Source organism: Plectropomus leopardus, chromosome 6, assembly GCF_026936395.1.
Source record: "Plectropomus leopardus strain MGB_pleo_1.0 chromosome 6, ASM2693639v1, whole genome shotgun sequence".
NCBI classification, from domain to species: Eukaryota; Metazoa; Chordata; class Actinopteri; order Perciformes; family Serranidae; genus Plectropomus; species Plectropomus leopardus.
In genome coordinates, this window is record NC_142181.1 from 34,129,914 (window position 1) to 34,157,177 (window position 27,264).

At 39.3% G+C, this 27,264-nt stretch overlaps 1 protein-coding gene across 2 annotated transcripts in view; it reads right to left on the reverse strand.

The window, feature by feature from the left end:
* Nucleotides 1-4,991: 4,991 nt before the first annotated feature.
* tyw1 (tRNA-yW synthesizing protein 1 homolog (S. cerevisiae)) overlaps nucleotides 4,992-27,264 on the reverse strand; it is an 83,585-nt gene continuing 61,312 nt past the window's right edge. The window contains exons 15-16 of one of the 2 annotated variants that reach the window (XM_042487317.2): nucleotides 18,855-19,022; nucleotides 4,992-8,539 (exon numbers count right to left, since the gene is read on the reverse strand). In XM_042487317.2, coding sequence (XP_042343251.2) covers nucleotides 8,318-8,539; nucleotides 18,855-19,022 — 390 coding nt within the window. In that variant the 3' untranslated portion in view covers nucleotides 4,992-8,317. Of the gene's footprint in view, nucleotides 8,540-16,386; nucleotides 17,187-18,854; nucleotides 19,023-27,264 lie in introns of those variants that run through there. The other variant, XM_088079325.1, reaches the window with a different exon arrangement.

Below are 27,264 nucleotides of genomic sequence, written 5' to 3' on the forward strand. Positions count from 1 at the left end.
GTTGAGTATCACTTAGTTAAAGAATAATTAAATAGGATAGAATACTGTGATAGAAGCATTTTCAGATGCTCGTTGCGGAGATGTATTATAAAGTTTTTATCATCCACTGCATCCACATTTTTTTTATTTTGTCCACTGAAACAATGACCAATGTCTCTGCAGTGTGGCACCAGACAAGGGTGTCCATTGTGCTCTAATTTTTGGGCTATTGATGTCATTTTCAGCTATTTCCTCTTTGGCAGAGGCAGCTCAACATTTGGCTCCGACTCCCTTCGAATCTGTTGGTTTGACAGAGTGCCGACAAGCTCATTGCTGCTCGTCTGAATGCGTCCGTGTGCAGACAGAGAGGCACTCACACAGGCATCTGAATGTGCAGGAACGGACAGTAACACATGTGGGAGCGGGACATTTGTAGGTCACCCCGTTCAGACATTTTGGACTACAGATGAGGATTCACGCAGGCATCTGAACACATAAGCACTGATTCACACAGGTGTAAATCAAACCTGACATGCATCCAAACACACACGCACACACACACACACACACACACACACACACACACACACACACACACACACACACACACACACTGCATCCTGTAGTTGAGAACTCACTGCAGACAGATTTTGTGTGAAGCCCCATGCATCAGAAACTGGTGCTGACAGGAAAGTTAGGGCTCATTTATGCCCTACATAACTTACAGAGACAGACGGAGCCTTCTGTCTCTACTCTGTGTGCATTTTGTCTGTATTTGTGCACTTTCTTTAAAGCTTGTGGATAACCATGACAGGTCCTTGAACATTCAGCCGTACATGTGCAGACAAATCTGGTGCCTAGCAAATTGGTCCCCAAAACTATTTTCTAATTCACAATGAAAATAAAGTATTTTACACTGGGAATTGTTTTTGCACTTTCAGTACATTAAGTAAGTAAGGACTTAAATCCTAGAAATGTCTCAAAATCCGAGAAACATGTATGTTGCTACGGCGACTGGCCCCTGGCCTCCTGTCATTTTGTAAAAGTGGCCCCCAGTCAAAGAAAGTTAAGTATCCCTGGTGTAGTAGTTTGTAAGATTAGCTGCAGAAAGACAGATACACTCAGAATTGGCTCAGAATCATAATTTTTAACTTAATTTTTCTTAAAATGATGCACATTATCATCCTACTGTCACAGTGCAGTTCCATAGACAGTGAATAAACAATAGCACCCAATTATCACCCAGCCAGTTTCTGACAGTGATCCCATCAAAGGCTTACCATGTCCAGGAGCAGGTTACGGAGACACTCACATCAGCCGCAGGGGAGCTGGGCTACAGATGGACACAGACAGGATGAGCCGTGGACAGGAGGACTGATCGGAGTCCAGATTCTCTCGACATCTGGCCCAAACAGGACACACATACAGATGCACATGAATACACAGTGATAAACACATTAAGCACACAGAAGCTGAAGGGAGAAGGGGAGTAATGGTTTGAGCTGCTGCTGCTGCAGAACAGTCTGTGAACACTCTCCACTGAGCCCAACAGACTTTTTCCCCCGTCTCTATCTGACAAATCTCACAGATCACATCTTCCAACACATTTACCAGCCATGTGCAAGAACCATTATCACTTTCACATACCCTGGAGTTTTGGGCACATTATCATTACGGCCCATCACCTTTATAAATACACGAATGATCGCTGAATCAGAGTGCTGAGCGGAAGCTGACAGGCAGCATGACACATGGACTCGCACACAAACTGTTCACAGCCTCACCATCACAGTCGGACTCAGAACATGCACACACCACCCGCAGCTTAAAAATGGATGAGAAAGTCTCTTGGACTACAGCAGGGAAAGCATCATCACCTACAGCTTTTTTTCTGCAGTATCTATAGGGGCTGGGACCATTTCTGAGCTCAGTGGAAACCCTGCTGGGACAAATGATGAAACTGACCACAAAACGCATCAAATCCTAGAAACATCCTTAAATCCTAGAAATGTTCTAAAATCCTAGAAACATCCTAAAAAAAAGAAATGTCCTGAAATCTTAGAAATATTCTAAAACCCTAAAAATGCGCTTAAGTCCGAGAAATGTCCTCAATCTTAGAAACATTCTAAAACCCTACAAAATGTACCTAAGTCCTAGAAATGTCTTGAAATCCTCAAAATGTCCCAAAATCCCAAAAAAGTCCTAAAAAACAAACAAAAAAAACACTTTGCTGTTGTCAAGGTTGGATTTGTTATACTGTAACCTGTGTGATCTGCTAAGGAGCTACTGACACATGAATTCACTGTAATTCTGCACCCACTGGCAATTTAAAAATAATAATACTAATAATAACAATAATAATAATAATAATGATAATAATAATCAGTTTTCAGTTTTATTTATGGAGCCCATTATCACAAAACATGGTTTGCCTCAGAGGGCTTTACAGTGTACGACATCCCTCTGCCCTTAGACCCTCACATCACCCAAGGAAAAACTCCCCAAAAAGAACCCCTGTAACGGGGAAAAAAAAGAGGACGAAACCTCAGGAAGAGCGGTAGAGGATAGTGAGGGATCCCTCTTCCAGGACGGACAGACGAGCAATAGATGTCGTAAATAGCAAATGAAATACAATCATGGCAAAAAAGGAAAGAGAAAGAGAGAGGGGGGGGGCACAGCAATAATAGAAACAGATGCATGTCATATTACAATAATGGTAGGTGTGAAATTAGTAATTGCTCTCTATGATGATGTTGAGAGAGATGATAACAGTCTCATGCATAATAATAATAATAATAATAATAATAATAATAATAATAATAATAAAAAATAAAAATAACAAAGTGAAAAAAAAAAAAAACAAAGTTACATCCTAAACCTTAAATAGTTATCCTGTCAATAGGCAAAAGTAATCTTCCAAAAGACATGTCCTCTGTATTGGGTCAATCTTTCAAACAGGACTTCATAATGCAGAAAAATAGTGCTCCATCTGTCCTTGTTTGGGCACAGCCAAGTGTGAGTGTATATTGTAGCTTTACATATTCTTTAGCTTAATGCTTGTTAAGAGAGTTTGAGATCCAGTTCTTGAGGGGGCATAAAAATAAAAAAAATCTTGCCTTCAGCAATGTTCATGTGATGCACACTTGTATGAACAGAATAACTACAATGTACAGATGACAAAATGTGATGTTACCCTCTCTCTGTTTCCCTCTCAGCCCTCTGACAAACGTGCACTACCCCTCTGTTAAAAACAATCACTGAAGTCTTTTTAGCTTCACTTGGTTTCAATTATTAATTATTTGTCTCACTGATGTTCGGGGAGGATTGCTGGAGGACGATAAAAACAAATTTCTCATTCAAAAATTATCACTGCATTGCATTCATATTATGAAAAATTCATCTAACACTTGTGGGGACTGTGGTGTGTGGTCTGAAAAAAATGTGGACGATCAAGTCATATTCTGTATGTGACAATAAGGGAGGGAAAAGTTAGAGTAACAACATGTGGGGCCATGATTTACTATTTTTGTCCTTAAGCTTGTCTTTGCCCTCTGTGTTTGACCATGAAAATGTTTTATTCTTGTCCAATTAGACGTGTATTGTGTGTAGTTCGGCGGCCTCCTTGCAAAATAAATGCCTGATCTCTGGACTCTCTTTGACAAGGTTAAAGAGACATTTACATATTTCCTGAATGGTAATGGGAGCTCATCACATAAAATACTCTACAGAAGAGAGAGGGCCTTGTTAAATTTCCCAAATGTTTTTTAGTTACACGTGGTGTTGTGAAATTAGTTTGACAGACATGAACATTGATCTTTACAGACATCAAATTAGTTTTTTTTTTTTTTAAAGGCACTATTATCAGTTGGAAAAACTTCTTACTTATGTACACATGACTGATCAATGACTGTGAAGTTATTAAAGCAACATTACGAAACTTTTAGTTTTGCCTCGTTGTGATGATGATGTTTATGCTGCGTTCAATGGCAGACTGGCGACCTCCTGGACGGCATGGGAAAAAAGGAAAAATAATCTGATGGAATGGCAAGATGGCAAAATACAATACCCATGATACCCATGGGTACTGGAAACTGTTGCTATGGTGATGTATTAAATAAAATGATTAATTTTTGTAATTATTGTAGCATTATTGTAAGTGCTGATCATCTGCTGTATGTCCGCTTTTCTTGGAACATCTTAATAGGATGTCAATTTTTCATCCTACTATTGCAGGTTTTGTTGCACCAACATTATTAGCTTTTCATTATCCATATCAGCCATTTTTTCTCCTTGTGTGGGAGCTATGCATTATCAGGTTAAAAATTCAATTCCAGAGGATGGGCAAAAAATTTACATTTTTTAAACAGTGGATGGCAATACCGTCTGCCGTTTCTGGTATTCTCTGCTGGCCTCGCCTAATTTTACTATCCTGCTCGTTCACTAAAATGATATCCCATTTGCCGTCTTCCATCTGCAAGATTCCAAGTGAACACAGCATAAGTCTTGTGACTGTTGTATAGTTCATTTATAGCCTAATGTTAGCTTTTAACTTCTGGTGTTTGCATTTAGGCTTCAAGAATAATAAAAGTGGTGTTCATTTGTAAAATTGCAAATGCTGGAATAACAACTTTCTCGCTGCGCTATTGAATCAGTCTTTCACCAAAGGTACGTGCACGCACATCTGCAATTAAGTTAGAGTTTCTAAAAAACAGAGCCAACTGATGTAACAAATTACATCAGAGTAAACTTTAAAAAGAATAATGGGAGCTTCTGAGCTGTTGTATCACCTTGTGTCACCTTTGCCTCCATCCTTGTTCAATCAGAGCTCTTCTGTTGGCCTCTGAGTGCAGCACAAAAAGATGTCTCCACATGTATTGTTATCTATAAAATATCGACTTCCCACTTTGTTGCCATAATATAAAAAAAAGACATCTTCCAGAAAAACAGTATGAAACTTGCCTTAACGAACCTGTGTGTATGTGTGGTGAACATGAAATTCACAAACAACAAAGCAGATTATTCCACAGTTTTATTGTAGTGATTTATCCCCACACCTGCTGTTACTCCTAACGGGGAGCCACTGCAACATCAGAGACCTAACAAAACAACTCTAAAATGGGCTTCAGTGTTTACATCTGCATTCATATCAAATTATTACAAATCAAAATGGACTTAAACATTCATATCTGGATTTACATACAAATAAAAAAGAAATTACAGTTGACATGAATTTTACATCTGGATTTACCAAAAGATCAGTAACGGTTTTATTCGGGTAGGCTGGACTCGAGGAGGCGTACACAAGTTGGACTGATCTGAAGTCACACTGCCAGCCATGATGCTTTTCTTCAGGCCTGATCCTGGGTGGAGGCTGAATGTCGACCAGACCAAATTCATTTTGGGAGGCGGATGAGTATTTTCAAAATATTATGCATTCATTTGATTTTTTGTCTTTTTAGCTAAAGCAGGGAGATGTCCCGACATCATGACAGGAGACTTGACGTGTTTGAGAATATCAGCAAAACTGCAATACAAAACAGTGATACAACACTGATTTTTTGTGACTTTTCATGATTGTAATACATCCAAAGCTGAGTTCAGCTGCACAAAAGCAGTAACTGTTACACCCGAAATGATGTCAGATTTTTAATTATTCAAGTAACTCTAGTATATTACGCAGGAATGCAACTATTGTGAAATTTTGGACTAATGCTGATGTTTTCTTGTTGTTGTTTATTTTTGTTGTTGTTATTATTTCCCCTTTTGTGGCAGCGAAATTATATAAAAAAATAAAGAAACAGAACTGTTATTAAGTAATTTTGCCCTTCATCACATTACTTTGGAATGAACATAAATTCAACCATGAATGTTGATAAAACATAACCTTCTGTCACAAAACAACCATGTTTTTTTTATCTGCTTCAAAAGCCTTTTTACTGTTTGTAACCACCATAATTCAGAGAAAATCAGAATTTAAATTTTGGAATGCAGCAGTGCACACCACATATGACATAAAAGTAACGACCAATCACAACCGGCAGATATCCTTCCCTTCTGAAGTTAATATCAGTCTGCAGTAAATATGGAGGAGAACGTTGATCATTTCAGTGCAGGTATATCCAAAGTTTTTTTTTTTAAAGATTATTTCTTGGGCTTTTCATGCCTTTAATATAGCGCAGTCAGAGAGTGACAGGAAAGGGGGAGAGAGAACGGGGATGACACACAGCAAAGTGCTACAAGCTGGAATCGAACCCGGGCCGCTGCTAAGGACTAAGCCTACATGGGGCGCACGCTCCACTCACTGAGCTAGAGGCTGCCCCAACACACAGATAATATTTTAATACACACTTAGAAAAAACAACTCCTCTACCTTGTGTATACGTTTGTTTGTTTTTGTTTTGTTGTCATGCTTTGTTTCTTGTATTTTTTTACTACCTGTTTTTGCTGTAACTGTTCCTGTTTGCTGAAGATCACCTCTGAACTCTGAGCTGGTTTTGGTCGCTCTCAGATGCAACCTACCTCTGCGCTCCTGAAAAATGGCAAAGAATAGACACAAGACCCAAGTCCCAGCCCAGTTCCAGCTAACATTAACTAGCTTTTTTTCCTGTGGATGTCAATATGGATTTGTTGCTCACAATAAGGTATTAACAGGGAAACAATAGGGGGAGTCCCCTGACAAAAGAGTTTACTGCATGCTTTCCTCCTGACTGCGTCCTGGGACAGACCTCTGTTCATCCCAAAAACAAGTTTTCTATTGTCCCCACGACAATGTTAGCGCTGCTTTTTAGACTGAGCAAAATTTATGTGACACAACAAACAAAAAAACATTGGCCACAGGCATCAGTGAATTTTATCTTATTTGCTAAAGGGTCGATGGCTGATACTTATACTGATGTTCGGCCGATAAAAAATGCATCCTAAATATTATGTTTTATTTTTAAAAATATACTCCTCTTTATTAATTAATTTACAGCAAACCTGTCCCATCCCAGCTCAGAAGATTGAAACAAAGCAAAGCGGACACTGCTGGGAATGTGCATCAGTGCAAAGAAAATAAAAACACACAGAGAGAACGGGAAGCCTGACTCTCCTGAAGGAGACGCAGCCATGAAGCTTCTCTCTCACCACCCAGTAAATACGACCACTGCCCTAATGAGCAGGAGAAGAGAGTCTGAGAACTTAGGCGGGTTACCATTGACCCATACATTCGCACAAATTGAAATTGTAAATATAAAATACGCCTAACGGAAACACGTCAATTTCAAAACTCCCATTTACCGCAAAAACGTTTTTACGCTCACATGAGGTAATATTTCAAGCAATTCGAAAAAGCCATATTTCACTAAACTACAATGGAAACACTTTTTTGTCTTTTCTAGGTCACATGATGCTATGGCTATGTGCTTGTCAGTAGGAACTGGCTCCCTCATGATGCAGCAGGAGCTGCAAGAGCTGTTATTGCATCACATAACTCTTCAAAACTTGAGCAGATCATCTAGACATTGTGAATCCACAAATCCTCCCCACGTATGAGGGGTTTGCCTTTCCATTATGGCTCAATAACAACCCTGTCGCCTTGGATTGGAAATAATGACGGCTAGTGTGGTGGCTGCAACAGAAATAGACCAGCACATGTTTTGAAAACCAATCACCATGCTTCTTGGAAAGTTATCACAGGAGGAGAAGTTGCACAACATCACTCAGCAGTCATCTCGCAATTGTGTTTTAACGACATTTCAAAAATTTTGCTTAAGTTTTGCGCAAATCTGTAATGGAAACCCGCCTAGTGTCGCTCCCTCTGATGACAAGAGGCGAGGAGCTGCTCCTTATATGCCGATGCTACAACTGCCTGACAAGAAACTGGATTATAAACACAAATGTCAGAGCTGATGATGATGAAACCACTTCCAAGTCCAACTTCAGCAGAGTAAACCTCCCTGAGTGCTGCCAGGTGGTTTTACAGATCGAAGCTATTGACATTTAGAATAAAAAAGAGGGACGTATCAAAAATCAATGTGCATATAGGAAGCAAAAGAAGCACTTAAAGCGAATGTGAAGGGGAATGTCAGGAGAGTGAGCTTGAAGTAATTGATTCTGACAGTTTTTGGCTCATCTTGGAGCTCAAACTAATAAAATGAAAGAGGGGAGAAAGAGTTGAAGTTCAAATGAGAATGAGGGCAGTTAGGGACAGTTAGGGACAGTAAAGTCCAGCCATAGAACATTTTTAAACTCAAAGAAGATGGGAATAAAAACGATGAATCCTACTTTTTAAATTAACTTACGCTATAGAGATAACTTGTTCTATTCATCCTACCTCTCTTTCTCTCTCTCTCATCTATCAGCAGCCTGAAATGTCTTTGGTTTTGTTGCGTCGTTGGAACCGTGTGTCTGCGGGGTCGAAGCCCTGCTCATCGGCTCCGAACAGAGCCCATCTGGGAGTCTTGGCCATGTAGTCCAAGGCTGAGAAGCTCTGCTGTCCTCCGCTCTTCTCGTGAGCCTGGACCAGCTCCTGGAAACGCTCGTAGTCGATCCAGGTCCACCACTCGCCATCCACCTTAAACTGAGAGCACACAGAGAGAAAGGAGAGGCAGAGGTGGAGGATAAGCAACATTATACAACAGTTAGTTCCAACTAAGTAATTTGATTGGTTGAGAGGCATTCCATGAGTGCTGATATAGGAGTACAACATCACTGGGCCTGTTAACTTTTAACTCTGCATGTATCACTCCGCTTCACGCCCGTAAGGAGAGAAGATGAGAGGCGAGAGAAAGTAGTGGGGGGGCGAGCAAGAAAGGATGGGGATTTTGAAGTGTGTCTTCAGCTGACTGTACCTGCATTGGAGTTACTAAAAGTTATGAGGAAGCCCAGGAGGGGGCAGCTGTGACGTACAGGTTTTGATAAATCGCCGTTTACTGGGAGTAAACCAGCTGTCACAGATGTTACAAGGGTGTGCAGTGAGACAGGGACACACTCGTCAGACACTAACCGCAGCCCGAGAAACGCCGACACACACGCTGTCTGTTACTGGACATCGCTTTAAATAAATCAACGTACACTGTATGGTGAGTGTGCATAGGCCCGTGGTTGTCTCACGGGAGAGGCTTAGGACAGAGACAGAAGAGCTGCAGGAGGAGGGGGTATTCTAAAATTTGGCCATTATTTTTGTTTTTTGTGTGTGTCTTTACAGATTTCTGTCTACTCCAGTTTCAAGACTTTTTATGACACTTTTAATGATAGTTAGAGAATTATTATTTTTCCAAAGTGAGGTGTAACAAAATGGAAAGATACCGCTGTCGAATCTACTCTCTGACTGGCCTTTGTTACAACTTAAAGTGATGTCAGCACAGATTAATCAAATTGTTGACTAAAAGATAAATAAACCTTACACACTTTTTTTTTTGCATCTGTAAATCTTTTATCAGAAAGCAGTGTCATTTCCTCTGTCTAATTTCGTGTATTAATCTGATGTGGCATGATGGGAAAATTAGATCACTTAGACTGTATTTGAAACATTGTGATCATTTTGCAGCCTGAAATTTACATTTTTAATTTGACAACCTTTTGAAGGACATGCACATAAACTTTCAATCCACCTCTAGATCTTTTAAAATGTTATCTAAACAACACAATTCATAAAAATGGAAAAATGGAAATAACTGATAAACCACTGAGAGTTGTAGCTCCTGTACAAATGTGTTTTGTGTATTCTGAATTTAAACAACAAAGAATTTAAAGATGCGATGAATAAAAGCAACAGTGATTTACAGAGCTCCTGTTTTTGCTAGTTTAGCTTTTCTTTAAATGGTTTTGGATTCACAGACTGCACCTCCTCCCTTCTCCTCACATTTCTCCTTTTATCAATCACTGCTGCTTACTCCTTCACTCAACTCACCATCCATCTTACCAAAGAGAAAAAACAGAGCGAGGAGCTAATAGGAGTGTGTGTGCATGTGTGTGCATGTGTGTGCGTGAGGCATGCCGACCACCAGACAGAAGAGAAAACAGCCCGAGTGTTTGACAGTGAGGGAAAAGCCTCATTCTGCCTCGCTAATTCTGCTTGTCTCCCCAAGCCAGCGCCCAGGGTGAAGACCTCTACTTTCCCAGCATGCAACAGTGCTGTCCAGCTGATACAATACCAGGTTTCTTTTGTTGTCTGCAGAGATGATAAAGACTGAGGAGAATCTGAGAGCGGGCAAAGTACAGAGGCATTATATACAACACAGCCTTCCTTTGTAGTCGCATTGAAGAAAGAGGCAAGACAGCTTTATTTGTAAAGCACATTTCATGCAACAGGGCAACTCAAAGTTCTTTACAGAGCAATAAAATATAAAAAAATCTTAAAGGATAGAGACTTAAAATAAAAGAGTAAAGAGAAAAGATATAAAAGTTGAAATTTAACTTAATTTACTTAATGATTTAAAAAAAATCACCTTTAAGGAAAAAAGCCAAAGGGGAGTAAGGATAAAATTTAAAAAAAAAATAATTATGCAGTCATAACCAGGTGGACCACAATGTAAAATCTGACAAGTTGCTTTTACTTAAAAAAAAGCTGATCATATTTATATTGTGTTAAACATGTTAACAAAACAGAACTTGCAGATCTTCTAACTATATTTTACATGCTTCAAATCTGACGAGTTGTAGTAGAATATCTATGTACTAAAAAGTTGATGCATCCATTCATTGATCTGATCAACACAGTGACACAGATGTCCTGCAGGTCCATAATCACCTGTGGAAGTGATATTGGAAAATATGAGAAAGGAAGGAAGACTGAAGGATAATTGACAGGATGTAGAAAGTAAGAAACAAACTCAGCCAGAAACCTGGGTGTCATGATTGATGACCAGCTGACCTTTAAGGTTCATGTGGCCTCAGTTTCTCGGTCTTGTCGCCATGCCCTCTACAACATCAGGAAGATCAGACCCTTCCTGACCCAACAGGCCACACAGCTTCTGGTTCAGGCTCTTGTGATCTCACGCATTGACTACTGCAACTCTCTTCTGGCAGGCCTCCCTGCATGCTCATTCAAACCTCTTCAGATGATCCAGAATGCAGCACGTCTGGTCTTCAACCAGCCCAAAAGAGCACATGTCACCCCGCTGCTAATTTCTCTTCACTGGCTTCCAGTGGCAGCCAGAATCAAATTCAAAGCACTTCTCTTGGCTTACAAAACAATCACAAGAACTGCTCCAGCCTACCTGGAATCCCTGATCCAGGTCTACTCTCCTTCTCGCCCACTACGCTCTGCATGCGAAAGACGCCTGGTGCTTCCAGCCCAGCACGGCTCTAAATCTCTAGCTAGACTCTTCTCTTCTGTTGTTCCCAAATGGTGGAACAAACTTCCAAACTCTGCGTTCTGCTGAGTCCCTTTCTACTTTTAAGAGACAATTGAAAACTCAATTGTTCCGAGAACACCTAGGCACTTAACCTGACTCTTCTCCTCTTTGCCCTTTGGGCTAGAGTAAGTCAGATGGTCCAAAACCCAGCACTTAATGATTATCTAGCACTGACAAAGTTGTGCGATGTTGTATGTTGACTGTCATCGTAAGTAGTGATACTGAGATTGTTGAATCTCAGATGCTGAGATCGCTACTGGTTATTACTTTGGTTTCCCAAAAAAAAAAAAAAAGGGGGTGGGGGGGCTGTGCGGCACTTCTTCTGCCACTAGACGGCAATACCTGTGACCAATCACACCTGAAGCACTTTTTGCACTTACTAAGGGTTTTTTTCCTTAAGTCTAAATTCTTGCTTGTGTTGTACGTCGCTTTGGATAAAAGTGTCTGCTAAATGAAATTGTAGAATTGTAGAAGAAGGAGAGTAAGTAACAGGACACAAGGTTTGTTATAATCTGTGTCGTGATGTTAAACAGTGATAAGTCGTCAGCGGGGACGACTGTTGTGCTTTTAGCTCTCAGCAGTTAAAAGCTCTTTCAGGTTCGTGGCGGCTCTGGCTGGACCCCTGTGTGTGTGGCACCACGCGTGGCTCGCTTCTTTAAAATTCAAACCAAACAGCCTCTACAACCGTAATTCACACAACGGGAGGGAAAAAAAAGTGGGCACTGCATGACATACTCTCTTAGAAATACTCAAAATTACATTAAATGTAGTCATGTAGGAGTGACATTATATGCAGAATTAAAGATTTTCCCGCCGGACCTGATGACCCACTGAGGGAGTCATGGCGTTAAGCGTCTGAGCCTTTAGATGCCTCAGCCACTAGAGAGGAGCCACTGCGTTGCTAATGAGGCCTGAGAAACGGGGGAAATGAAAGAAGCAGTTATTGGGAGTTAATGTTTGTGGTAATGAGAAGGGATGATATTTGTTCAGCCGGCATCTCCGCAAACAATTTCAGTCTCCAAGCAACTAAGCAGAGCTGTGCTGTCTGTGAGGAGAACAAGACTGCCTGTTGTTTTTACTAACTGCGTCTTTGCCGAGGATCACTAAGGACAGCTGCTTTACTGAGCGTCACAGGAGGCACCGAATTCATGCATGTGCACATGCCAATGAGCCTTACAGTACTTTAATACACACACATGTTCACAGAGAACTAATGGAGGACCATCACATCTTTTCTGTCTTTATCTTCTATAGAGATCTGCTCTGTAAACAACATTTCCTGCAGTCTTTAGGGACAAAACACAGATACATTTACATATACTTGGATGTTTCTTCCTGTTAAATGGTGCTCGTCAGAGAGCCTTTGTTGTCATCATAAAAAGAGACTTTTTTTGCATATAGCCAATCCAATAATCCTAGACTTGGAACCCTAACGAGAGATGCACCGGTTGCAATTTTTTTTGCTGATTCCATTTTCTGATTTTTTAAAAGTCGACCATGCTGATTTAATTTTGATCAATTTAAAGTTTGTTGCTCTCTAAGAGCTATAATTGCATGTACAAACATACTTGAAACTTGTCTTTAAAGACACAGGAAACTTGGAAAAAAAAATAATATATATATATATATATATATATATATATATATATATATATATATATATATATATATATATATATATATATATATATATATATATATATATATATATATATATATATATATATATATATATATTTAATATATTTATTTAAATTTTAAATCGCGTTAATTGCCAGCCGGCATTCACATCTTTGAGAGGCTGAACTGGGCTGAGTTTTAAAGCTACAGTGGCGACACAGGTATCACACGAAACACGAAAACCGGGAGGATCCAGTGATCCCAATTGAATAATGCTCTGTAAATAGGCTAAATTTTGGCGATGGAAAAAGAGCATTTCACAGGGGTCTCTTGACCTCTCACCTCCAGATATCTAAATGAAAATGAGTTCTGAGGGTATGCATGAGTATCCCCTCTACAGACATGTAAACTTTATGTTAGTCCCATACAGTTTCTGCTGTTATTTGATTCCTAAAAAGGACATTCTGGTATCAATTGCTTCACCTTGTTAACACAGACTTCAAAACTGTTTCGAAATGCAAATTAAAGGAATTGAATACATGTGATTAAAAAATGCGATTAATCATGATTAACTTTATATATGTATATGTATATGTATACTGTATGCATGTATATATAATGAGTGTCATTCAGCATCCACAAAAATCTGAGTGAAAACAAATGTATTAAAATATTAAAAAACAGATTCATCTTCACTAGTTCTTTGAAGTCAGTTTGGTGTGTCTGTGCCCTAAGGTGATTTATTCATGCAACTGAATAAGAGCTATACACTGTATCGGGTTCCACTTCTCAACAAATCATAAGTGCTGTACGCTACTCTCACAAACGGTTTGTGCATGTTCCTACAAAAAATAAATGCACCCAAATTCATGCATATACCAAGCATTTTGGAAAGCTGTGATCATGTGACCAATGTGCTGATGATATACAACATGGAAGCGGTCCCGAGCTTTGAGGAGGCATGCTGCTGTGGTGGAAGACTCACTAAGCACCAGACTTTTCAAGGGAGATGCATATTGGGGAGCAGGTGAACTCTGGGTGAATTTTAAGTCATTTTAAGGTACATCCTCAACATGTTTCTTTTCCTAAACGTCACCATAGTAACTGTTATTTTTTTTTAGTAACTCTAAAAAATAAGGACTATTTTCAATATACTACATGCAAAGTAGATTTCTTTTTTATTATCACAGCCTGGAGATGTGTCATTGATTTGCAGCAACACTGACTGTGACAGTGCACCTAGTGGAAAACCAATAATTACATTATTAGGTAGAAAATTATAAAAAGCCCAGGATGACGCTCAGAAATAATACGATGCATGCTTTTATGCTTTGATGGCTGTGGGATCAAAAATGTCAGTTTGAATGGGTTTCAATGGCGCATTTTTTGCTCTTAACAGTATGAATATAACAATTTAGTTTCCGCAGTGTGTTTTAGACTTATTGTAGGAGCTGAGCTGGAGATTCCAAGATTAAACAAAAATGCACAATCTCGCCAAAATGTATGCCATATGCATGAACACAGCCAAAATTATGAAAAAATGAAAAATGAAAAGTGTGTAAAATGTGCCAAACAGTGCCTAAGAGTTAATAAAGGACAGGACATTTCACTGAAGAAGGATCAACATCACTCCACAGACACAACAGGTCTTTGAGAGGGATTATCTCTGGGAGGTTTGTGACTGCAACGTCTTCATTCCAGTGTCCTCGAAGAGAAATGGGACACAGATGGATGGAAGAGGACGGAGAATAAAGGGGAATAAAAGATGGGGGAAGTGAAGGAGAGACGAAAGAGGCAAGATGAAAGACAGAAAAGGCTGGCGGAGAAAGTAAAGTGGGAGTTAAGAGAGGTAGAGAAATGCTGATCAGATCCCAGGGGTTAAAAAGAAACTAATGATGATGATGTGTCAGTGCAGGGAGGATCTATCGCCTACTGCTAAAGAGTGATCTCTTTCTCCCTCTCTCTCACGCACGCACGCACACACACACACACACACACACACACACACACACACACACACACACACACACACACACACACACACACACACACGGCTCTGATGTCTTTTAAAGGACTACATCAAACGGTGATATCATCCAACTGGAACTAGAAGATCTGAGGACTGTGCAGCACGCGTGCACGCACGCAGGCAGGCAGGCACGCATACACACACACACACAAAATGAGACTGATGTGCTTTCCTGTGATGCATTTTAAACTCTGCCGTTACGTAAGTTAACACAAAAACTAGGAGGACTTCATCTGGATTCTCTTCCTGCAGAGACGGTGCTGCACGAAGACATTCAGGACGCTGAAGACACTTAAGAGAAAAACATCAGAGTCTCCGTTCACAGGAGGAAGCTAAAAATGCCTTCAGCTCCCAAACTCTGCTGGATTATTGATGACTGCTCAAAAAAGCGGGGCGTACACTGTACGATTTGAGCCTGTTTTCGAAATGTTGTTGTTTAACTTCAAGTCCCACTGTACTGTTGCAACAAAAAGCCAAAACTCACGGTTTATGTGCTCACACTATTTGCCAGTAAAAGTTTATATGTTTATATGTTTATGTTTTCTTTCAGTTTATGCCTATATCACCCTCACATTGTATTTTTTTGTTATTAATTTCTTTTTTTTTTAAATTTTACATTCATAACCTTGACCCACTTTCTCCCAAGCTATTCTAAAAATGACTGTGTGTACTTAAGAGTCTGTGTGTGGTTTCTAAAAATTCTCAAAAGACGCAGTGAGTGCAAAATGCTGTTCATTCATGTCATGGAGGCTCCGCCACAGCTGTTAGTTAACAGACTTCAGAGCACCAACACCGCCACCTGCGTGACTGAGAGCAGGAAGGAGAAAGATGGGAGTGTGTATATTAGGAAATACTGACAGGTGGAGGTGAGGAGGTGCAAATGAAGGTGTCTAAAGCAGGTGCACAAATGGCCCGTGGTGATGTTTGTGTTGGCGAGAGAACAGTGGAGAGGAGAGAGAGGGGGGAGGAAAAGAGGAAGGTAAAAATCAATTCTGGGAAATATGCATTGTGCCCTTGCTGGTGTGTGAGGACTTAAGTGAACAACAAGCTTTTTAACACTTTTTTTGTCTCAGTGTGTGTGTGTGTGTGTGTGTGTGTGTGTGTGTGTGTGTGTGTGTGTGTGAAATCACAAAAAAGGTACTGATAGTGATGACCAGGGATGGGAAAACATGTTGATTCACTTAAGTATCACAATTTTTTAATGTCTGAATCAAATTAATTTAAGTGCAGAGGAGGAGAAAAGTTAACGCTTTTATTGTTGTAATATACAATCAACATAATGTTTTTTTTTTTTTAAGAAAAAGAAAGCTGAAGTGAGAAAGCAGCAAACTTCTTGCCAGATCAGCAAACTTTCTGTTGCTGCCGTTAAGCAGATTAGGCTGTGAACTCAGCGCTGGACTCTGTGCCGGCTGAATTGGAGTTGCCACAGCTGCTACCGAATAAGTATGTGGGGCAAACAGTCTCCTACCAGCAGGGAAGAGGCAGAGAGACTGCTGGAAGCCCAAACTTGTTTAATTCTATTGTCTCAATGTTCTACTCTGTCTTCTTTTATTGCATGTCTTTGTGTCACTGTATGTGATCTCCTCTGTCTGCTTATATGTCCCTTTACTTACCTTTACTTGTCTGTTATCACCCCATTTCACGATAAAGGATAAAAAAAATAAATTAAAAAAAATAGTTGGCTTGGGAAAGGGGGCAAAAAAACTTGGGACATCCCTAGCATGAATCAAAACAACATTCAAACTTATATATTCTTAAACCACTTTGCTCTCTATGGCACCTACAACTTCATAACATCTGTGCTGCCAATGTCCTGTTTGAACCACTCTTCACCTTAAATTACAAAGACAGGATTCTACTGAGCTGTGCTTTCTTTTGGACTTTTGCTTCTCAGAGAAGTAACTTGTGCATCATTTTAGGTGAAAACATAAAATAAGCATTTCACAGTGCAGTAAAAAAAAAAAATGGAACAAACAATAAACATTATGTGCCTCCTTTCTCTCTCCTGTTCTCCCTGCAGGCACCGGAGACCCAGAAACAGCAAAGAGACACCACGGAGGTAAATAAATCTGTAACAAGTCCCATGAAAACAAAGCTCCAGTAAATAAAAACAAAGGAGGAAGAGGAGTTTGGGTGCTTAAATAAACTGTGATTACACATCCAGCACACTGTTTACGTGCGTGATGAGGTGTGGGCGCCTTGTCTGCTGGCTCGAATTTCTACACCGTCAGAGAGAGACAAGATGGCAATTAATCATCATTCATTAATTATGGACGGACAGTTGTCTTAGCAGAACCCACAACCGACTGATACTTTCTGGGGCGGGTGAGCCTCCGTCAGAAGAAACAGCTCTAATGGATGCATATTTTTAAAAAAAACAGAGACAGATAGGATACCAAATTATATAAATAATAAAACAAGACTAAATTAAAACACCAATTTCAAAAGCCTGGAACCTGCAGTGATTTTCTGAGCTGTATGGAAAGCTGCTTTGAGAGAAGTGGAGATGAAGGATGCATGTGTCTGTGTATGGAAAAAAAACTGCCGCAAAATCACAACAGATGCAAAGCGGATCACCAGGTACACATTATTCATTATTATGTGTGAAGGGATGCTAATGCGGTAACCACTGTCTGGCTCCTCAGATAATGCTGATAACTTGGAAATGCTAATATGCAAAAACAGCCAGTAAGCTGCAAATAATGATGTGAATATCCAGCAGATTGTTGCACCTGCAAATGTTTACATCAGCCAGATATAGAGTGCACACTCTGTACTTTTTAACAATTTTTGATTTACTGATGCTGTGTGACTTTTGGTTCACCTTCACAAATACAGAGGCAACTCATCTATATGTTAGCCCTCAAAGTTTAAATGTAGCCTTCTATGACCAATGATTTATTTCTTGTCTGATGAATTAGCTGTTTCTGGTTAAACAATTAGCCAAATTGTTTAACCAGAAACAGCCCTGAAATCACCATTGCCAAACCAACCAGACTCCATTTAGATAAACAGAAATTCCATCATTGTAATACACACTTCACTTCAAGTTGACAGAAAGAAAATTAAAGTACAAAATGTCTTGGTTCATTTTTCCACCGTTCTAATAATAAACAACTCTGGTTTAGTTGAAATAAATCTTTAATTCACTCGGTTAGATGTGAAAATATGCTGGCTCTATACACTCTAAAATGACTGCTTATTTTAATGGAGTCAGGTGGGTTTGACAAAAGTGATTCCAGGGCTGTTTTTTGGTGAAACAAATATGATCTTACTCTTGATGTTTCTATATAGAGATGTTAGTTGTTAGTTGTCAGTGACAAAAACAAACAGTGTACATTGATGGTGCACAATTGCCCCGAGTAGTGTTGCAGCCTGCTTTAGTGGTCCAGCTCAATATTGGACACATTTAAAATAACTATGACATTTTTCAACGGCAAAAATGACTTTTTCTGATGTTTTTGAGACAAGACAAGACAAGACTCAGACTATACTGTGGCATTTTTTGTCTTGCCCATTAGTCAGGTATACAGGAAAACCTGGGAATATAAGGTTTTTTTCCAGGTTGAAAAACATTACAGTTACCCTTCAAGTTCTGCAAAAAGTGGGTGTGGGAGAGAAGTCAGGAACGGTATGGTTGGGATGTGGTGGGTTTCACGGGGGAACAGTTCCTTTCGAAACATTAGGATGTCTGGGGCTACATTCTAATATCTTTGTCACCGTCCTGTGTCCCTGTTGAGCTCTAATGGCTTGCGACTATAGGCAGGTTTCCATCACAAATTTGCGCAAAAAAAAGTGAAACAATCAAATCTGTGTCAAATGGGTCAAAAAAAATTCGGATTTGGTCAACATTGGCTTGTAATGTGAATGTAGTTGCTAATTCCTACCTTGGTGTGTGCGATGAGCAAACAGTTGGAGTGCTCGTGCTCGCAGGCGATCTCATACTGAGGCAACATGTCAGCCAGCTGCTGGACGAAGGCGACCACTTCCTGGTGCCAGGGGACGTTAGCCATGGTCAGACTGCTGGCAGAGCTTTCCCCGCAGTACGTCACTCCCTGCACACATAGAAACATACCAACAGAAACAGAGCAGAGAAAAGACCGGCTTTACATTTATTTTATCCATTATTTAGCTAGAATAAAAATGGAACACAGCAATGGTAAACAATGAACAGAATGGCACATAATATGCAAGAATTTGTTGATAAAAAATATCGGATCAGGGCAACTAAAGCTTCTATGTGACCAAAATAATGAAAGAAATAAACTACAAGAGCTACCTTTTCTTTAAAATAAATATTTTGGCTGTCTGGAGTGTGTGTTTGACAGAGAGGCTTCATACACAGCAACAATTGCTGATTATCAGCAGTAAGAGGGAGCTGACATGTATTTTCCCATTCAGCGGGTGTGAGAAATGGAGTAGGAAGTGGAAAACCATCTGGCCTTGGCTGTAAAAATCAATCAAAACAGCAGGCTGGACGCTGAGTGTTTTCTGATCAATAGCAGCAAATCTGCACTGTGGTTTAAAGCGATGAGGAGGGAGAAGCCCTGGGGGGAGAACAACAGCTCCCTGCGGCCGAGACAAAGTATTGACGAGTTGGGCTGAGAGCGGAAAGGTGTGAGGGAGCCATGAGGGGAGAGCGTCATCAATGTCCATTTAGTACCAACTGAAGGAATCTGCAGCCAAAGGCACTCCCTCCAATATAAGAGCTGCATCAGTATTCAGACTGGTCGCTACGTTTTGGTGGCAGATAAAACTGATTTGAAATTTGGTATGCTGTGAACACCAGTCAGCCTCTCAGAGTCCCCGAAACCTGGAAGGAGAAACATGGGAAGGAGGAAGAGGGCAAAGCAGCACAGAGAGAGAGATCAGCCGAGTCATTAAGATTTTAAGAGTGTTTCGGGCAATAATTAGGAGGTAAATGTGGGTTAAGGACACATACTCCTTTAGAATAAAAGCTCTGTTTAATAGCAGACAGGGTTCTCACAGGGGCTTCACAGTATTGGCTGTTTCAAAATAAAACTTGTCTGACAACGTTTCTGTTGACAAAATTCCTCCATTAGTTACCACAAAAGTTTTTATCATGAAATACTTGCAGGACGGTGTTGTTGACAATACAGTGGCTTACACAGCTCCATAAGCTTGAGAGGTACCGGCTTTTAATTGTGGAAATACAGTAGTTAGAGCAGCAGGCAGCTCGGCAGCAGCGCCACAGTAGGAACACTGCCTGTGATAACAGCAGGTCAGCCAGGTTGCCACCATGCACTGCTAAACTAGGCAGTGCGACCTGGAAGTAGGTGGGTTTCCATTAACCCTTAAACTGCACAAATTAAAATTGCAAATACAGAATAAGCCGAAATACAAAATAAGCCTAATGGAAACACTTAAATTTGGAAAAAAACTCCTGTTAATTTTTGCGCTCACATGAGGTGGTATTTCAGGTGATCCGAAAAAGCCATATTTTGCAAAACTGCAATGGAAACACTTATTTTGCTTTTATAGATCATATAATGTGAAACAGCGGGTGGTGGTTATGCAACATTATGGATGCAAACCGCCATTAATCCCAAAGAAGAAGATAAAGTACAACAAAGTTTCATGACATTATAAAAAACATGGCTCTATCCACACAAAGGTGCAAATGGGTGAAACTAGTTCTTGCAACAGTAAACAGGGTAGTCTTGAGACACTGGAAGTAAAAAGAAAAGATCAGTTTTAAGGAATGGAGAGATGAACTAACCAAGATAGCAACTTATTTATAAGATTAATAATAATTTAGATCTCTTCTTGAAGGTATGGGCTCCTTATTTGGAAATGATTGGACAGTGATGATCATAATGGCTAATACCTGTACACGCCCCCATGTACCTTATATCCATGTAGGTTCAAGGAATAGACATGTCATGTAACATTGTTTTGTGATGAATTTAACTGTCAAGAATGGGCACCTTATTTATCTTTAATTTTTTTTTTCTTTTAAGTTTCTTTTATTCCTTCTTTTGCTTGTTATTGTCAAGTTTGTTTTATTTTTCTTAAAATGTTGACTTAATCTTGTCTGCAATGCTTATATTTACACACTAGTTGTGCATTTGCATTTGTAATGAAAAGTCAATAAAGAAGTTAAATAATTAAAAAAAAAAACAAAAAAACATGGCTTAGTATGTGTGGACAGAGGAAGAGACTGACATCAAAGTAATTATGTCAATATTAGATTGGCTTTATTGAGTGACTGTAATAAAAAAATAAACCTGCCAATGTTTTGAACATCCACTACCATGCTTCATGGAATATTATTTTGTGTTTTATCAAAATTTCAGAAATATCACTTAAGTTTTGGGGAAATCTGTAATGCAAACCGCTCCAGTGCATGCTGGAGATGGTGTGATGAAGCCAACAAAAACCACTTCATCTGCAAAGAGCAGAGATGTAATTCTAAGGTCAACTCCTATGCTTGTATCATTAGCTTAAATTCGTGAACTGTAAAAGACCAAACTGTCGGTAGAAAAATCTGTTTTTAACAATGTCTATATATGTGAGTTCACATTTAATTTTCTTTCTGCAACAAGTGTCTCAATTTAGATTTTTGGTTGTGATAATGGATGATAAACTGTCATGGAAATCTCACATAGCTCATGTAAAGACAAAGATGTCTATTTTTGTATGTATTGGATTACAAGGCAGTGAGAATCCTGCACTGTTCACTTATTTCACCATACTTCAGTGACTGCATGCAAGTGTGGGGCAACACATAAACTAGTAATATTAAGCTATTGTTCATATTTCAAAAAAGAGCAGTTTTCTTGACATGGACCCCAGAGATCATACTAACTGACTTTTTATTACATTGTGATTATTGAAATCGAAAGATTTAGTTGAGTTACAGACATTATTATTTATGTGCAAGGCAAAAGAGCAGACTGGAAAATTACAAAAGTTCATTGGCCGGCGTCAAACTGTGGAATTTTTTACCGACTGATTTAATTAGTTGTAAAAATATTTTTCAGTTTAATATGATGTATAAAGACAAAATTATTAAACTATATGAGGCTATCAAGGATAAAACCTGTCGCCTTGTTGAAGGTGACTTATGGTGTATAGCTCTTGATTTTTCTATGTATTTGTTTTTTCTCTGTAAGTTTATTCTCAGTGTTATTTGTTAATTAACAGTAATTGACAAACCATCTATTTCTTTTGTTTATGTATGATTTAAGAGAAGAGCAGTTAAAAAAGTAGTAGTTATTTTCTTCTCCCTGCTCCTTTTCGGTCATGGTATCCATATTTGAGTGGTTTTGAATTTAAATCTGAGTGTTGTGCATTTACGTGACTGCAACAAATAAAAGTTAAACGAAATAAGTACTGCTTCAGTGAATTATAGTGTGGTAATTTAGGCTGCACATACTGGATCTACATTACAATAATATGGTGTGTAAATGTAGACCAGGCAGCTATGCAGTTGTTTTTGTTACAGTCAAACACATGAGAACACTGTTTTGTTTGAGATCCTCTGTGACATTGTGCCATCACCTCCCTCTGGTCCAAACATGCTGAACTCAAATCAGTCAAAGTTGTTTTACCTGATTCAACATTTGTTACCAAGTTTCAATCTTCACACATGCACACACGCACACACACGCAGACATGCACCACCTGTGTGTCAATGTGCTGTAATGGAGCCAAGGCAGCAGCTGCTACCGTAAATCTCTGAAGTGTTGGCCAGGAACACTGTCTGATCCTCACCCAGGTATCTCATGGAGGAAAAACAAGAGTTTGTGTGTGTGTGTGTGTGTGTGTGTGTGTGTGTGTGTGTGTGTGTGTGTGTGTGTGTGTGTGTTTATGTGTGTGTCTGCATGTTCGAAGAGGAAAATATTTGTGAGGATGTTAAAAATGGAGTCAAGCATTTAGACCTTGTCCCATCCGTCTCTTTGTTACCTGTCTAATCACCAAAAACAGCAGCAAACAGAAAGCTCTGTACTGTCATCAGCCTCACCAGGATGATGCAATCGCAACAATTAATGTCAATTCAACCAATGACCATTAATTCTATATGACCTTGCAATTTTCTCTGAGACTTTTCTGCAAATTTGACCAGTCACCATCGTTTCTCCTGGGTTTCACCAATAATAGCAGTCTCCCAGATAATGTCACCAAACTCACTTCATTTTATTTTTGTTGTGAAGATGAAGACGTGCAAGAAGACGCCTCATATTAACGAGTAAAAATTACTAATGTTCTCTCTGGAAGAGGGGGTAAACTGTTTTGCAAAGTGAGCAACATTGTGATGAAACAAAAGCAAGGACAGACAGACTCCTTTAAGGGAGGGCTTGTTTTGTAAAAACAACAAAATCAACAAAAAGGCATGAAGGTAAATGAGAGACATGCAGTCACATCATTTTCTGTTTAGCAGACAAACAACGAGCAGAATATTTAATCAAAGATCTGAGAATAATTCTGACTTATGAGGCTTAAATTTACTTCCTCGGGTAACATCTTTAAATGCTTTCAGAGCTTTCCACTCAATATTCTATTGCAGCAAACTAAGCTTTTTACAGTAGTTAATCATCACAGGAATATGATTCAGTATGTGAGGCGTAAATCTGCACAGTAGGGGTTCATTATCATTATGAATAGCTCGATGCAACAATGGGCTTATGCAGGTATTTTTACATTTACCTTTGCCTCCAAGATTTCGCAGGCTTTTTCCAGGGCTACTGTAGCTTAAAATGCATTAATTTTATTGTTTACAAAAAAAATAGAGAAATAAAAATTTGCAAGCCTGTTTTAGGTGTTTTGTTGCACAGACATTTTTTTCTGTAACTAAATTTAAAAAATATGTAACTATAAAAATTGTATATATAGTTTTCTGGACATTTTCCTATTTTTTTTTTATTTGCCCTTTTTTAAAACTAATTTGAGGGCATCTTCTTGTCAGCTTTCACTAATTTCTTACAATTTGTAGGACAGTTGTTTATTGAAAGTCACACCATCTTTTTTAAAAGCAACCCTGAGCAAATCAGTTTGCTCAGGGTTAAATCTAACTTCATTTTTATGACTGAACTCAGATAATTAAACAGATCTGACCACTGAAATAAACACATGTCCAGGGAAGATGAAATACCAAATGTTTCACAATTTCACAGAAGCCGGCCTTCAAATCTCAACCTGTCTGACGCCAGTTTCCTAAATCAAATAAGAGCAGGTATTTGTATGAAAGTAGCGGTTTGTCTTAGGAAGCCTCCTCCTCACTCCATTTCGAGAGTGCCACTCACATCAATTTGAGCCTGTCCACTCTGCAGCCAGCAGGGGACCTGTGCCTCCAGCCATGAACTACAGCCATCTCTTCAGTAATTTAACCACATGGATTTTGTAGGGCTGCTTGTGAATTCACCGCACACACAAAACGTAACACAAACAGAAAGTGAACCGTTTCTTTAGGGGTTGAGAGGGAGAAAGGGTGCTGCTGGGAGGCACGGCAGGTCTGGGGCGCAGCAGAGAATTGATGAAGGACCTTGGTGTTATCAGCCTTGCCTGGAGGCCCGCTGAATAAAGATCAACTATCCGGGACTTGGTATAAATCACCAGGAATGGGCCTTTCATGAGGAGGGAGCGATAGAAGGAGATGGGAAAAGATATTTGTGATATACGGAGGGAATGAACAAACTGTATCACTGAGGGTATGCTTGTGAAGGAGAGGAGTGAGAGCCTTTAGACCTGTTCACAAATAATCTGTCTTTAACCCTTAGGGACTGCTTTAATATTCCACACACCTGTATCGCTCTTCGTACAAAATGCACTTTTTTTCAAATCAAGCTTTAAAAAATATTATACATTAATATCATTTTATTATTTATTATTTAATATTTATCATTATAATATATTCATAGATTTTCGGAAAGTGACCCTTTGAAATGCCAGATTTTTGTCCTGATGCCACTATGTTTTTAGATGAGAAAAAAAACAAAAACAAACAAAAAACACAAACGCATAAAAAAAAAAAAAAATTCAATATACTTCATGCTACATGCTTTCCTTTCACACCCTGGGATATATCAATGATTAGCAGCAACATTAATTGTTATACATTAATATTTTGTAGTAAAGTGTCAAATACTCAGGAGGAAAATAGTAAAAAAGTATAATGACAAATTCCAAGTCAAAAGCCCAGAATGACAAATAAAAATAAAACAGTGCATGTTTTTATGCTTTGATGGCTGTGGGATCAAAAGTTGCAGTTTGAATGGGTTTCAATGGTGAATCTTTTGCTCTTAACAGTATAAATGTAACAATTTAGTTTCTACTGTGTACTTTAGACTTATTGTAGGAGCTGATAAAGCAAACATACACAATCTTGCCAAAATGTATGCCATATGCAAAAACACAAGCAAATTTATCAAAAAATTAAAATTTAAAGTGTGTAAAATGTGCCAAACAGTCCCTGAGCGTTAATGGAAATCCCAAAAACTAATCCTCAAGGCCAACCCTCATAGCTGCATGCGTTTGACCAAATTCTCTCTCTCTCTTTCTCTCTGATCCATCTCCCTCCTGGGCGAATGAGAGACCAGTGACAGGTGAGTGGTATTAATGCGACACTGGGATGATAAATCACACGATGGACAACAATGGGACAGTGGACGGTAAATTGCACAAGCAGAATGTGATGCACCACAGAAGATGATGGACTAATAATGAATGGGTCAATAACAAAGCCCTGCTGCTGGCAACACCCCTGCACAGTACATCATTTTTACTGATACATAAACAACACCCATATGGTATATGATGGTATTTGTGTGCTGCCAAACAAAACATTGTAATACAGTAAGAATGAAAGAAACTCCAAAGCCAAAAAAAAAAAAAACTCCACGAGAAGGGTTGAAGGACAACACTTGAAAATACACAACGCTGTTTTGTTGTCCTGTCAAATGCGTTCATTTTCGCACTAAGTGATTATTCTAATTTCTTGCTTTCAGGTCTTTGGCATAAAGCTTTCATCTTGAGCCAAATTAAAACCCAGCAGACAAACTTTAATGACACCAATAAAAGAAAGTTCATGTAGCATTTCAGCATTCCTGATTTAGCTCCCAGGAATCCTTGAATTGTTTTTAAACTTCTTACTTTACAAACATCTATTTGTCCCACTTCTATGTCTCTAATCTACTACCTGTAATCTCTCACAAAACTATTTTTCTATAGAGTCTCGTAGGCTGGAGTTACACTGTAAGTCTTGATGCCTAATTCTGATTTGTTGCCTATATATGATTTTTTTGACCGCCTGCTTACATCTTAAAAGTGACTCAAATCCGATATCTGAATTAACACCTGCTTAAACTTTGCCTCCGCTTGAAACAAACGCGCATGCATAAACGAAAACTGAACTGAACTGTCCATCATATTAAAGTGACTCTTTTTTTTTTAAAGTTTTTTTTTTGGGGGGACATTTTTGCCTTCAATTGATAGGACAGCACAAGTGTGACAGGGGGAGAGAGAGAGGGGGCGACCTGCAGCAATGGGCCGAGGCTGGAGTCGAACCCACGGTCGCTGTGGCGAGGACACAGCCTTTATACATGGGGCGCCCGCTCTATCCACTCAGCCACCAGGCGCCCCTAAAGTGATTTTTTTAAAAATCAACACTGTAGGGTCTTTTTTCTGCCATCTTCCTCTCCTGATAGCAGTCAACACCTCCATCTACTGACCAGAATCTGGTAAAATCAGGGAGACAAATCAATTATTGATGACTAATCTAACAGGAAAACTAAACAAAAACAAAAAGAAAACCAAACACTCAAATAGTCCACAGCTCCATACATCTTTTTCAACATAAAACAGACACTTTGAGGTCCAAATCAGATGTTAGGATTTATGTTAGATGTGAACAAGACAGAATTTGATTGGCTGTTCGTATTTCAATCCTTCATGAAATCACTCAAGGAGTGATCCAAAAAATTGTTCAGCACTTTCATTGTTGTTAAAGATCTAGTGTGGACTCTGCATGCCACTTCATTTGGAACAATTTTTAAAACAATTGTTTGAGACATGTTAGACCTTCGGGCAGCGATGCAGAGCTACAACATAGCTATGCTCTCCGGGGTACAGTTGAGATGTGTGGAGGTGCCGATTCCTCCAGGGGACTTGAGGCCCTTGATTGTCAAGCCCAGGGCCCTGGGGCCTATGATAACTCCTGAGCCGTGGTGATGGGCCTGCTGCAGTTATAGTTATCGGTCTTAGTGTGGATGGCCCTTTAGTCTATAAAATGTCTGTGAATATGCACCTGGAATAATGCAGCTTAAATTCCTACCTAGC